The 15,550-nt window shown below is 30.3% G+C and overlaps 1 protein-coding gene across 1 annotated transcript; it reads right to left on the bottom strand.

Moving 5' to 3' along the window:
* Positions 1-2,052: 2,052 nt before the first annotated feature.
* On the bottom strand, positions 2,053-4,792 carry LOC126686283 (squamosa promoter-binding-like protein 7). The gene is made up of 3 exons (XM_050380320.2): positions 3,831-4,792; positions 3,631-3,749; positions 2,053-2,676 (listed from the first exon to the last, which is right to left on the bottom strand). The coding sequence occupies exons 1-3, from the start codon at positions 4,379-4,381 to the stop codon at positions 2,201-2,203; spliced, it is 1,146 nt and encodes a 381-aa protein (XP_050236277.1). The 5' UTR covers positions 4,382-4,792; the 3' UTR covers positions 2,053-2,200.
* Positions 4,793-15,550: the final 10,758 nt, after the last annotated feature.

Here is a 15,550-nt window from a genome sequence, read left to right as displayed (position 1 = left end):
GTTTGACAGGTTTGTTGAAAAAAACCAATTCTCTTGACCGTAAAAACTTAACTTCTCCACTCGAAGGATAAAGAAAATAAAAATCTTAACAACGGATAGTATAACAATGAAACACTAGTAAAGCCATATATAGATACGACACTTAGAGAAGAAGAAAAACTAAGGAGGCGCAATTTTTTTTTTTTATAAATGATAAGTAAATTAGCACATTCACAAGGTGTGAAAAGTAAAAACTAAGGAGCTACAAAATTGAAAAAACGTCAAACTCTAGTGGAAAAATCTAAACTCTTATAAATATCAGTACCATTATAAACAAAAGAAGATTTATGATATTTATAATGGATCTCACTCTTATAAATAGAAATAAAAACCAAATTTAAGTAATTTGTTGTGTCATTGTTAAACAATTTTTTGTTGCGAGCCTTCCAAATTTCTCTCACGAGACGCAACTTTTGAATAATGTTTCACCTTTTCTTTGTTTATCCTACCATTCATTTCCGGTCGGCATTAAAGCAATTTCACATGTTTTTCCTCCATTTTCCCCTATCAACTTGACATTTTAAGTGAAAAAATATTATTCTTTTTAAGAGAAAGTGAATAAATTATTAGATATAATACCACAGCTTCTATAATTAAAAGGTCAAATTCGATTTTTAATAACTTTCGCTTCATTAGTTAAATGCATAGGATAAAATAAGTAAATACTTATTTATGATTTAAATTCAATAAGCATTTACGGAGATGTAATGCAATGATAAATTATCATTGTTGAAATATCAACTAACAATTTTTACCACACAAATCTATAGAAATGAAAAATAGAATGCAATAAGTAGTGGAAATAGAGTTTAAAGTTCAAGATATATTTTAAAAAAGAAAAATGAGTCACTTCCATAAATAAAATCTCTCTCACAGTTATAAATATGCAGATCTTATTTTTAATATTTATTTATAGTTAAAGAAAAAAGTAAAACTTATTAATAGAAAAGATGTGTGTTGTATATTGATGTATCTATGTTAGGGCTTAGCTTATTTAGCATTTAAGTAAGCGAACATGAATTGAGTTTATTGTTACATAGTTTTAATTAACAAAAGACTATGTAATTTAATCAAGATTTTCGTATGAGTAGTTACGAACTTGTAATTGAGTTTACATACTAGCGAACCCATTATTTCACAATCAAACACGTATTAGAGCTTATAGTTGAGCCAACTGGAGAACTCATATACGAGTTGTTCGTAAACGAAAAAAAAAAATCAAACACCATTAAATTCAAATTTTGGTGGTTGTCCAAGTAAATTGTTGTAACATTGATACCGATATTGAATCTTTGGTACCAATTGTCGTGACCGGTTCGTGACCGGATTGGTATGCGCAGCGGAATCGAAACCATTGGTAGGTATTTAATAATGCATTTGATCAACAAATAACAATATAGCAAAATAATAAATAACACAAGAGATTTACGTGGTTCTGCTTTAAAGCGTACATCCACGGGCGAAAGATTCGAGCCATCCACTAATCATCAAAAGGAATACCAAATTGGTGGAGAATCACCAAATAGAGAACATCTCTAGTAAAATATGCCCTTAGAAGAAAAACACACAAAGTGTTTAACTCTCTACAAGAAGTAACTCAAAAGGGTAAGGATTAACTTATATTCCTCACATCACACACACCCCCTTTTCCTCTTATTCACATCAATGTCTACATTGTGTGTTCGGTTTGATGTCTTCTAAAAGGTGAATAAGGTAGTGTATATATAGTGAATAAATAGTCTATATGACATTAGGAATATTAATCCTAATTGGATTTATACTTCCTAGTTAGCCAATGATAACAAAGTTATCCTTCTCCCAAACACTTCATTAATAGAGTTCTAATACAAATAGGAATTAGAATTCTAGGCATATTCCAACATAAATGATTATAAATTAGAACTCGAGCTTGTTCATTTAGTCTAGTAAACGAGTTCAAGCAAAACTGTTATTGAGCCAAATATTGAGCTGCTCGTGAACGGCTAAGTTCAATTATAGCCTTGGCTATAGATATATAAAGAAAAAAGCTTAAGAGTAAATTAAATTCTTCCAAATGCATTTGCAAATCAAATTATTCCTGAAAAGTCCTACATTACAAATTGTATCCAAGACACTGAACTTATATTTGTTGCACCAAACAAATTCAAGAAACAAAATAACCTCAAATTTCATGAGCATTAGACCAAGTGTTCCATAACTCAGAACATTCTTGCTCCTCTTCTTTATTTTTTCCTCTACTAGGCATAAACCCAAACGGTGAAAATGGAGTATGCATTAGGTCAAGCGTAACTTGCGAGCCAGTATCGTTGAACCTATCCCAACTATCGTGTGAATCGGCTAAAATTTGATGATGTTGGTGAGGAATAAATGAATGATTAATGTTGTAGGTGGTGCTAGGTTGAGACTGTTGATCATCAGCTAAGTCTTGTATTCCATTGTGGTGCAAGTGTCTTTCGAGAAGAAGCTGTCTAGTTAAAATTGCAGCACGATTTTCTGCGATTAATTCACGTAATGCTGCGCTTGATCTCGAAGATAGATCGGATGAAGAAATCCAACAATCGGCCTTGGATGACAGAAGAGAGAGAGCACGGCCTGTTGGTGATTCTAAGTATGCAAATCTCCCACCCGTTAACTTGTCTGCTCCAAACCAAATTGCACATTCAGTTCATTTTAGGGTAAATATTGATTCTTAGGGTTAGTATACATGAACATAAGCTTCAATATGTTTAAAATATGTGGCGTAATTGTTTCTCAAAGTATCCAAACTAGCTTCTAATTTCATTTTAGTGATAAATTTTAATTACATATCAATGCAAGGTTATCCAGTCAAAAATGTATACATGACATTCCATTTTTATTTATTTTAGTCTATAAACTTGTTACATATACATAATTTAAATTAAAAACTTGCTGTTAAAAAAAAATATGGGTAAGGAGATGACCAAACATTAAATTGTACTTTTATTAGCTCTTGAAAAGGAAATAATGCAAATAGTGCAGATCTCAAGTACACCCAAGTCTGACTTAAATACCTGTACTCGGCATTATCCAAACCATATAATTGATTCGTTTGATTAACTAATTGTCTGTCAATTCCCTCAAATACTTTCTTCAATTTTTGGATGACACAAAACAACACTAATTAAAGAAGCAAACATAAACTGTGTAAAAAGATTTTCATAGTTATTAATCTATCGCCTAATGTTATTTTGAAAACTAAATTTAGATTAGTTTTTCATCAAAAAAAATTAGATTAGTTTTATTTTAATTAATAAATTTTAATTTCATTTCAACGCAAGGTTTTTAAGTCAGATTATACATATGTGGTAAATTTTGTGACAACAATATAAGCAATAATAGATTGTCATTGGCGAATTTTCATTTCAATATGAATTTTTAGACTAAATAATACATATATGGCAAATTTCCGATTGCCACATGTACGCCTATGTTTCTGATTTACGAATATGATCCTTAACCCGACAAACCTTCTTTTTGAAATATAGTTAAAAACAATTTAATCACTAAAATAAAATAAGTGGATAGCAGCTTATAAAATTAAAAACAGCAATAACATTAATTAATTAGTACCTTGGGTAGAGTTGGTCGAAACAGAATCATGGGCGCTCTTTCTTCTCCGTTCATTGTGACCAGCCAATCTTCTTCTACAGCTCCTTTTGTTGTCATCAAATTCCGACACTGCATGAAATCTACACCCCAATCACCTATCAGATTTCATATTCAGCTTCAAAATCTATCAAAAAACAAAATGAGAAATTATATTTATTTACCTGCTACACTGCTGACAAAATCGTTGCTCAAACCCTAAAACGATCACCTTAGGAGCCTTCGAATGCATTTCGCAAACTTTATGCCTCCGATGATAATCTTTAGCATTTACTAAAACAACGTGGCAACCCTCCACTTGACACCTCGGCAAGCTCGCAGCAGCAGCCGCTCCGGTCGACGACGACGAAGATGGCCCCACCTGAACAGCTCCAACACTATAATATGGCTTCCCTTTTTTACCTGTAATTATCTGTCGATCCATTACAGGCATTGTGTCTTCAAAATAGTGCCGCTTACCTAGCTTCAGGCACATCAAATGCGGGTCAGGATGCAGCCGTGACAACCCATCTCCGGCGTATAATGGTAGCTGCTGACGGTGGTCGTTAAAGCTCTGATCAACGGCAGTAAATAGAGTGTTGTTGTTGCTTGTATAATTATCAGTACAGTCAAAGCTTGAAGTATTGCCCTCAAAAATATCACAACCAATAATATTCTGGCTTCTGTTACGGCTCACATGGTGACCATTATTGTAGAAGCTGCTGCCATTTTCCATATCTCCTCTGATCTTGAATTCTCTTAGCTTAGCCGTATTTTTCCTTTATCCGACGTCGTCTGTGTTGTCTTTCCTGTCTGACTCTTCTTTGTCTCTATCCGTATTATTACAGTTGCGGTGAATAAGGTAATTAAAAGATTATTTATGATCAGTGCTTATTATAAAAGAGGAAAAATAAATGTTAAAAAAAGATAGAGTGAGACTAGTGAATGAAAGTGCCTGCTCCTGAATTCTTGCACCAAATAGCTAGGGCATTACTGCTCCAGTTAAAAGCTGCCAACTTCTTAAAGAAAATACAGAGACTATGTGGCACGTGCTAGCTTATACGTGTGAACATTGAAGGGGGTAAGTCCAGGTGGCGTTTTAATGTAAGTTTTAATTAGGGTTTAGAGTGGTAATCATGAGAGGAATGGAGAAGAAGAAGATGATCAGATGGAGTTTGTAAAGCTTTTTTGGAAAGAATATTATTGCCGTTCTCAATCCACACGCGGCTGGTAGGCTGTGTACTACACTCTTCCTCTTAGAGTAATGGGTTAAATAATTTTTATAAAAATTTAAAAAATTATTAATTTATTAATTTATTAATTTTTTGTAAAATGGTTATCGAATTATAAAACTTATACTATTTATGTTCGGTTCATTTAAAATTTATAGTATTTATTATTTTAAATAAGGTGTTCATCTTTTGTTCGTTTAAAATTTATAGTGTTTAATTATTGTTCTACTCGTGTTCAGCTCATGTTCGTTATTTAGCTGTTACAAGAACGAATACGAGCTCATTCGTTTTACATATCTAAACTAACAAACACGAAATCTGCGGAAAAAAACACGAGCTCTTTTTATCTAAAATACAAAATTTATATTTAATTTAACTATGAGCTAGTCCGCAAACTCTTAATTAAACTTCTGCATATGTCGGTTTGCGAATTTTAATCGAGTTTATGTACGAATCAATTCACATATACGAGCTCATATATTATATATCGTTTAGAGACAATTAAATAATCTCATATATGAGCTGATTGTGAAAACAAACGAGGCAAACAATACTATTTTCATATTTAACTTATTCGAATAATAAATATAAAATCAATATCATGTCCAATTTGTTTACAATGTGAACGAATTAAAGTAGGGATTATAGTCCGGAGATAACTCCCGAGGGATTAGTCTAGCCAGCAAGCAAACCGAATTTTAACGTCACGGAATTGTTTCTAAGCAGCTCGATTCATTTACGGCCCATGGAATAGAAATCCTATCCGTGCTTCAACTAATGCAACACAACACAGTCTGTAAAGTATAAGGTGCAGCAATCAAATTAGAGTAGTCCATACACGTGTCACAGAAGTGGGATCCACCTTAAGATTTCCCACCTTAAATAGCAAAGATTGGCCACATAGGCTTGATCGCGACCACTCCTATTTGTTCTTTTTTTATCTCCAAGAAAGAAGTAAAAACCAGTAGCAGTAATTCATCAAAATCCGCAGTCACTTACTTTTTTTACTGTTCTTCTTGAGGGGAAAAGTCGAGACATGTAATACAGAGCAGGGACCTGCCATTAGCCAAAAAAGTCTTGCCTTAATCAATTACCACCTCTTTTGCCTGCAACCAAATAGTAAAAAAAAGTTACAACTCCAATTTTCAAAAAAAAAAAAAACAATTACAACTCCATGACAAACCCTAACAAAATTAAGTTAAAATAGCAATTCCAGTCCCATGAATTTTATCTAAAGTGTACAACACGCTCCGCATTTTAAGGTAGTGCTGCCTTTTGTGTTCAATACTTGCTGGTGGAGCGAGTGGTCACCAGCTTTTACCTTTTTCATTTTAGGGTTAATTCAAAAATATACTACAAACTTTTCATTTTTTTTATTTCTAGCCCAAACTTTAAAATCTTCAATTTTAACTCATATCTCATTTTTTTAGTTTCAATTATAGCCAATTACTCAAATTTGAGTAGAAAAAAAAATTAATATACGCTCCATATTACTTCATTTTTAGAACTTTTGACGATAAAAAGATAAATTAAAATAATTGAAGCATTATGAATGACATACTTAAACTTTTTTCACTTTAATTTGAGAAATTAGCTATAATTGAAAAATAAAAAATAGGCTAAATTGAAGATTTTGAAAGTTTTGGCCATAAATAAAAAATTAAAAATATTGAGTATTTTTTGATGACTAAACCTTCATTCTATTTATTCTGAGAAACTGGTTTGTTTATATTGATTTTTTATTGTTGAACTTTATTTTCAAAATAAGTCATTAATTGCATGAAAATTTGAAAAGAAAAAAATTGATTTCATCGTGTCACTCGTTTGTTGCCAAATCAACATTATAATAAAGAGGAACATAAAAGACATTTTAAATATCATTACTAAAATAAATACCAAGGAACAAAAATGTACATTCATCTCAAAATAATAGTCGCAATTGCCATTTTTATCACTTCAAAAAGATAAATGTATTTTTTATATGTATTATCTTTTAAGAAAGTATTTTTAAAGTGTCAAATAAAAATATCTAGAAAAACCCATCTCAATAAATGAAATACTTAAAAAATTATTTGTCAATTTTTTAGCTATAAAAATAGTTATAAATTGCTGATTTTGACACTTATTAATATGTTTTTATATTTTTCAATCATCATCCAGCAGTTTTTATAAAGTCTCGCTTAATATTAATTAGGATTACAATAAAAAAACTATTATATTATATCTCTAATCACTGTTTTTTCAATATGTATATATGTTTTTAAAAATGAAATTATTATCATGGAATAGTGTAAAATTTAATTTGTGAAAACTCATAGTAGATGAACTATTTCAAAAATTAGAATAACTCAATAAAGCTTATTTACTGCAAAAAAAGTACCTCAATTGTACAAAATAATGAATCAAGGGACCATATAAATTCAAAATATTTATCAATGACCAAAGTAGGATAAAAATTAATAATAAAAGAATTAATGAAATTAGCCTTTCATAAAGAGATTAATATTATATTGCATGCATAAATACTTTCTGTGTTTATTATTCCGAAAGTTGTAATTAGTTTTTTGTGGTTTGTATAAAAAAAGGCAAAACATTAGCTACCTGACATTGATGGACATTAGTCAATCGTCAATTGCAGCAAAAAACGTCATTCATAATTTATTGGCTCTGTAAATCATCATAATTACAATTTTTTCGGTTCAATTTCTTAAAACAAACTTCCTATATTATATAAGTATTTAATATTTTTTATATAGATATAGTCTGAATTCTTAATCTCCAAATGCTATTTGAGAAAATATTGCTAAAATCAAATGCAAGATCTGTTAAATACGTTTTTGTCCATGATCATGTGGTAGGGAGAATGTGGATGGTTGGTTAATTGGGCATGAGGTATCCAATGTCATAATCGAAGCTTATAATCACACCATTCCTGATTTTTAGCGTGACTTCTCTAAACTTTAATTCCTGTCTATAAACTTTCTAAATTTTGATTCGAAATTAGTAATTTTTTTTGTCCATTTGTAGTTATCGGTAATATTCCGTGATGTGGCATTTTTAAAAACTAAAAATAAATAAAAATACACACACTCAGCTTCATCCCACCAGGCACGACGTCGTTAAAAACTCTAAAATCAAAAATACCTAAAAACACGAAAAACTAACACCTAGAAGTAAAACCAAAGTCGTCTGCACCACCTTGAATTACAGCGTCGTCCATACTATCTGTTGTTGGTGGACAAAGGTTTGTGGATTCGTCTAGGGTTTGCAACAAACAGAACTGCTAGTCATGAGACGAACAAAACTGTTTGTCTGAGGACGAGCTGGTTTCGCTAGGGTTTGTCGATGAACAACTATGTTTGTCCTCAAACAAACTCTTGTCGGTTCGTCTAAAGACGAAGAAGGTGGTGGTGGGTTAAAGCGACAGAGGAGAGGTGATGGAAGTTCTGGCGGGTCAAGGTGGTAGAAATGATGACAATGTCGGTGAGTTCGGGCGGTAGAGGTGATGGCGGCTAAAATTCAAATAATTTTTTTTTAGGATTTTTTGGATTTTAGGAGCATTTTTGATATTTTTAGTTTTATGATGACGTATTAGATGAGATGAAATTGATTTTTGTGTTAATTTATTTTAAGTGCCACGTCAATAAATGTGAAAGGTAGGAGTTAAAAATTAACGAAAAGAGGTTACTAGCTTCTAAATTGAAAATTATGGAGTCATAAATCGAAATTAACTTTTTGGAACGGCGGTAATAAAAAATCGAGTAATGCTATATAATCCAACACTTTTAACTCATTTTTTTGTACCGCCTGACATGACAATCAAATAATGGATTGATTAAAAATTATTTTTTGAGATATATATTTTTAGATGGGAATTGAACGAATAAATACTTTTCACGCTAAGTTGGTTAAAATAGTTGAATTAAAAATGTGGACTATAAAGCATTTTTCTAAAAAGTCCCAAAGCAAGAGACATGGTTATTTTAAGCCCATAAAATAGATGAATCAAAAGTCAAGCACCTATGATCAGCCACGTGTACGATCAGTATAGTCCCACCACTAAATAACTTTTCTATCATAAAAGTAGAGACACAGAGCAGGAAAAAATAGTGGAAACTATGACTTTGAACTTGATTAAAGTGGGCATCTGACACGTGTAATCCAACAAATCTGGATTCTCTCCAACGCCCGTACTTAAAAACAATGTTGGAGCAGCTGAGAGACATGGGGAACTTGAGACCACATTGTTTCTTTTAATGAAACAACAAAAAAGATTACAATTGAGAGAAGAAAAAAGAAAGAAGAGGGACCATTAGGGTTTTGAATGATAAGATAGGGGACCATTTTAAAGTGTTTGTAGTATTGTTAAGTAACATTCTTAGTTGCAGATAAAGAATTGTAAATCCCCAACCTTAGGATTCATACTAAAACTTCAGCTGTACAAAAGACATATAGTATTACCATTCTACACTGACATCTATACTTTTGCTCCCTTACCCTATAATCGAAAAAAGTCTAAACCTAGGTGGCATCTCTAATTCGAATTAACTTAATTACCACACCTTTATGATTACGAGTGTAACATGAGCTACTTACGAGTTATTAGAGATTGACTAGAAAACAATTCGATATCGATATTCAAAAAAAATTGAATGATCAATCTCGAGTGAAGCTCAAATATCAATTAAGAAGGCTCACGAGACTAAACAAGCACTTATTGCATACTTATAATAATAATTATTTGTATACTTTTATGTGTATGTATATCTTATCTAAGTTTGTCGAGTTATATATATTATAATAAAAGTTAATTCTGAAGTATAAATTTAAATTAACTTTTAAAAATGATTTTATTTTTTAAAGAATTCAACTCGGGCTCATGCTCGACCTTGACTAGTTCGAAACTTGAAAATTTAAATTCATTCGTACTCGAATTGAAACCGGAATACGCAAGCGAGTTCATACTAGAGATGGGTATATTTTGGATCGGCACGAAATGGACTGTTTAAAACGGTAATTATGATTCACACAAAACTTGAAGGGTGTAAAAATAAGGCTGACAAAGTACATGGATTCAGCTTCTTCTAAAGATTCTAGCTCAGTTACTTGCTGACTAAGTTTTCTATTCTTAAACTTCTTGTTTCTGTTTTTTGTTACTAAGTAACATAGACTGTGTCATAGAGGATCTTTTCTTCTGTAACAGAATTAGTTACAGCTGGCACATATGGGATGTGTGAGCTATTTTTTTTGTAACTGCTCCTACTCAAGCTGTGTGTATATAAACAGCTTGAGCTTGTAATCTTTTGGTTAATCAATAATAAAGTGAGGCAGTTATTTTTGATAAAGGCCAATAGGAAAAATGGGAATATTCTGAAGGGAATTAGATGATGAGAATTTAAAGGAGGAGAGGCAACCCCAAGTTGTTCCATCACGGCTGAGTCAACATGGGCCATACCTTATTATTCATGATAGCACTCACTCATCGAGCTCTCTCTCAACTCATTGAAGAAAAGTAGCCTCCTTTGTTTTATGGCAGAAGTTTTAAATATATCTCTAATTTTTACATTACATTACAGGAGCTAAAGCCGGAACTTATTTAAAAAGAGAGAACTATCATAAATATTATATGTAATAAGAAAAACAGATAGTCAAAAAATTAGGAGAAAAGATTTAATTGCATAATTTTTAGACTAGTTTAATAAAGATAATTGTCCGATGTCCACCTTTACTAAAGAGTATCATAATCTATGTTCGAAAATAGATAATGTTTTTAATTTTTTTAGATATTTGTAAAATAAATTCAAATGTTTCACTTTTATAGATTTAATTCCAACGTTTAAAACGGTACAAAACAAATCCCAATTTTTTTTTATTTTTTGCAATTTGTAGCCGGAAATTTGATGGATTTCACCCAAATGCTTAGTAGGCCTATTTTTTATATTGATATCTAAAAACTTATTTAATTTTACAAAAAGCATCAACTCATCTTAAACCAACTTTAAACCAACTCAACAACTCTAAATCAACTAAAACTGAGCAGATCATTTCCGGCTACAATCACCAACTCGGACCAGCTGCATCCGACCACCTTCCGGGTATCCCCTCCGACCATCCCCCCCCCCCCAACCAAGGTTTCTGGCGGGTATCTCCAGCCATCACCGACGAACGTCGACTGCCACTGCTCCCCCATCGGCCGCTAGCACCGACCTAAAACTAAACTCTAAATATGTACCCTAAAAGCTAGCTTTCATAAAATGCTAACTTTTACAGAATGTTTACAAAACTTGTAAACTTCTTAAAAAGATAAAATATGTAAAGATTTTTACAAGTTAGTATTTTAGAAAAACTAGACCACAAATAGATTTTTTTGAGTAATTTTCTCTGGATAGTATAGTTGCTCCCATTTTAAGCCCATTTTGTTGCCTTGGATATTCTTTTAGGGTTTTTTAGATAAATACCAAAAAAAGATAAAATATTCTCAAGAATACTACCTCAATTTTTTTTTTGAAAAATATAATCTGTACTTTTTTTTTTGAAAAATAACTTTTGTTATTCTCAAAAATATCTTTTTTAATCTCAGAAATACGATTTTAGTTATCCAACGGTATACTAACACTGTTGGTTAACCAACAAACAAAACTATTACAAATTCAAACCTCCATCTTTATTAAACTAGTTGAAAATTCTATTACAAATCCCTCCGCCTTCATCACCGCAAGAATAATTGTCAAAAATCGTCTTTTTAAAATCTAAAATTATTGACTAACCATTTGTTAACCAACAAGGTACTAAAAACAAGGTCATTGGTGTACTATTAGTACACCATTGGTTAACTAACAACAAACATAAAATTCAGCAACTGTTTACTAACGATTTTATTAACGATATATTCAAAATAAAAATTACAGGTTACCTAACAGTTTACCCAATATTAACCATTGGTTACCCAACATCCAAAAATATTATAATTCTCACAAGCATTTCTTCAAACACCTAGAGTGCAACATATTGTGCAACACAAAAAAATCGAACCACAAGCATAAAATTCAACAACTGTTTACTAACGATTTTATTAATGATATATTCAAAACAAAAATTACAGGTTACCTAACGGTTTACCCAATGTTAACCATTGGTTACCCAACACCCAAAAAATATTACAATTCTCACAAGCATTTCTTCAAACACTTAGAGTGCAACATGCTGTGCAATACAAAAAAATCGAACCACCATTCATCGACAACATCGTTCACAAAAGAAAAATAAAAAATGGATTAAACAACACACAAAATGTGATTAACCCAAAATATTCACATTAACAAAGGATTCGACTGAAATCAAATTTCGGATCCGCCCATGAACCATAATTACCTTCACCATTTTTAATGATTCTGCTGTGGAAAAAGCATTTGTAATTTTCTGGAAACGTAGGCAATCTCTTCACGAACGGCGATGGTGGGCGATGGCGGTAGACTTACGACGGCGCCGATGGTTTGTTGACGATTGAATAGAGGAGAGGAGATCTCTAGGGTTTGGAGATTGAAGATGAAGAATTGATATGAGATTAGAGATAGAAATGGATTGATTGTAGAATAAAACAATAATAAAAAACGTAAATGTCAAAAATAGAAAACCTAAAACTCAAAAATAAAAGATGGAAATTGTATTCCTCAAAAAGAGAAAGTTCAACCGTACTATTCTAATTACTTTGGGTAATGAAAGTATTTTGTCTAATTAACTCATTCTTTTATAAGGACTTCAGAAGCTGAGGCCCATCGTAAGCCTATTTTCCTGGCTTGGATTTTCCTTTAGAAGGACTTCAGTAGCCGAGGTCCATTGCAGGCCCATTTTGTTGGCTTCGATTTTCTTTTAAAAGGAATTGGCCTAATTACTTAAAAAAAAACCACCTTGAAACAATTTTTCGTTTATACCCTGACCTAGGAAAAAGTTCATTTGTACCCTTTTTTTGATTTTTCGTTTTTAATTGTACCCCAAAATTTTATTTTTTGACAATTTAATTAATTAAAGGATGAAAATATTAAAAATAATTAAATAGAAGGGTTATATCATCTTTTTTCTATTTGAAAAAAATACAAATAAGTTAAAAAATGAAGGATTATTTTAAGCTTTTTTTAGATAAAAAAAAGTTCAATTTAGTATTTTAGGGTAGAGTTGAAAACAAAAAATCAAAAAAAGGGTACAAATGAACTTTTTCCTAGATCATGGTATAAACGAAAAAATATTACAAGGTGGAGGTTTTTTAAGTAATTAAGCCAAAGGAATTCTGTCTAATCGAACGATATTACACTACTAGAAAACAGAGAATTACCGACGGACATTTTTTGATTTAACGACGGATTTTAACCTTTTATCAACGAAAAGCTTAAATTACCGACGAATTTCAGACTTTAGCGACGAAAAAATCCGTTGCTAAAATGCAGTTTTCTAGTAGTGTTAAAACTAAAACCCTCGCATCAACGGAATAATATTCATCATTGTGGCCAAGATGACAATTTTAGCGGAATTCTCATATTAATTCTTCTCATTACGATAATTTTTCTCTTATATATTTTTATTTTTTCAGTATTATTTAGAGTTTGAAAGATTGTATATTTACATTTTATTATTATGACATTCATATTTGTACATTTTAATCTTCTTCAATGAATTCTATGTAAATTTTTGTATCAACTAGTGTCGCTTTACGTGTTTCACACGTGGCTCGTAGTGTGACTCGTTTAGTTATCATAGTTATATTTATTATGGATAAAAATAATTGTATTTATGTTTAGTTAATTATAAATTGTATTTAAGTATAAAATATTTAATAATATTTGAAATGTAGATGATTATTTTAATAGTTTAATATTTTTAATTGATATTCAAAATTTATAATTGTAAAAACTTTAAATAGAAAATATTAAATAGTTTTCACAAAAGAAAAATATTAAATAGTAATTAAGATAGTTATTTATTTGAAGTCTGTAGCTTATTTTTTCAGAATTTTATATAATAAAAAAATTATTAGTAATTATTAAATCTATACTATATTATTATTTTAGTAATTTTTATAGATATATGGTTTACAACATAAACTCTTAATTAGATTAGGAATAAACTTTTTATTAATTTGGATATAAATCAAATTCCGAATTTAATTTGATTAGAAATATTAACTAAATTAAATATTTCATATTATAATTTTTTATAATTTTAAAGATCATAGTAGTGATTTACTCACCATGAACATGTTCTAATAATTACGTAGCTCCTACTCAACTTGAACATATTGTAAGACCAATTTGTTATGAAACACATATAGTTTATTATATATATGGCCTTCGTATAAATCATAGGATTTAGCAGTAATTAATTTTTTTCTTTGTCTTTAGTTCTTAATTCAAATAGTAATTATATTTAAAATAATCTATCTTGATTAAAACTCTAAAAAATTATCTTAACACAATATTTTATTTTAATTAATACTCTAATTTTAGTAATAATTTTAATAGATAATTTATATTAGTTTCTTTTTCTTTTTGTAATGCATCATTGTACAGTCTTATTAAAAAGCCACTATTAGAAAAGATAAAGTTTTACTTATTTGTAAATTAAGAAGGTTTTAGGATATTTGAATTATTATTACGGTAATTTACGGTAATCTACAATATAGGAAAGATAGAATAGGTAATCTATAATTTAGGAAAGATAGAATATGTAGTCTACAATATAGAAAATCTAGAGTTTTGATTGGATTTGAATATATTTTATGAGTAAGATTAGAATAATTATTTATTTATATTATTAGTTAGTTATTATTAAGGGTATTATCGTAAAAGTGCCTGTCCCCCCCCCCCCCCCATCCGTACTTTTATATATAGTATAGATAAACTCAACTAAAATTAAATTTATTTTACCTCATCAATTATTAATTATTAATCAAAATAAATTCACTCTAGTTAATTAAAATTTTAAAACATAAATTGAACAGACTGAATAAACCATTTTATTCACTTAAATCATTAAAAATACAAAGAATATTAATTCTAAATAAATAAATACTTGGATCAATCTTTACCGAATCAAATTAATTGAAACTAACCAAATTAATTAAAATCTTTAATTGAATTTAACTGAACTATGTCGGTTAATTTAGATTAACCAACCGAATAATGACATTTAAGAATATGAAAAATATGATGACATTTAAGAATATGAAAAATAATCGGTTTTATGGGATCAATTCCCCCAATCTATCCCATCTAATAATCCAAAATAATTCAAACATGAAAATTGATTAATATTGATCCATTAACTCGATTGAAAAATCGATAAGATAATTGGATATTATTTGTAGTTTTGATCACAAGAAAGTAGTGAGGGAGTTGATTAATCAGCTATATATGTCGAAGGTTGAGTCATCTCTACGTTGAAGACTCTTTCGATTTAGAGAGAGAGACTTGCGGTTCGTATAACTTTGTTGGGGAGTTTGGAGATTGAGTCATCTACACGCATGGCTCCCACGTAATCACAGAAATGACTGCAACAATCATATAACCTAACTAACAACCACTTCAACTTATAACTTCAATCAGTTAGCCTTATCTATATAACTATGTTTCATTTGATTGGGCTAATAGATTATGGAATAATTACACAACGCAATAATTGTG

This window comes from Mercurialis annua, linkage group LG6, assembly GCF_937616625.2.
Source record: "Mercurialis annua linkage group LG6, ddMerAnnu1.2, whole genome shotgun sequence".
NCBI lineage: Eukaryota > Viridiplantae > Streptophyta > Magnoliopsida > Malpighiales > Euphorbiaceae > Mercurialis > Mercurialis annua.
This window is presented reverse-complemented; position numbering and strand designations above follow the sequence as displayed.

Excerpts from the sequence above, each read along its gene's own strand:
- LOC126686283 (XM_050380320.2), bottom strand. The coding sequence starts at position 4,381 with ATGGAAAATGGCAGCAGCTTCTACAATAATGGTCACCATGTGAGCCGT. Across the intron at positions 3,750-3,830 it reads TTTTGTCAGCAGTGTAGCAG|ATTTCATGCAGTGTCGGAAT; the intron begins GTAAATAAATAT and ends ATTGGGGTGTAG. Across the intron at positions 2,677-3,630 it reads TTCGACCAACTCTACCCAAG|ACAAGTTAACGGGTGGGAGA; the intron begins GTACTAATTAAT and ends GGTTTGGAGCAG.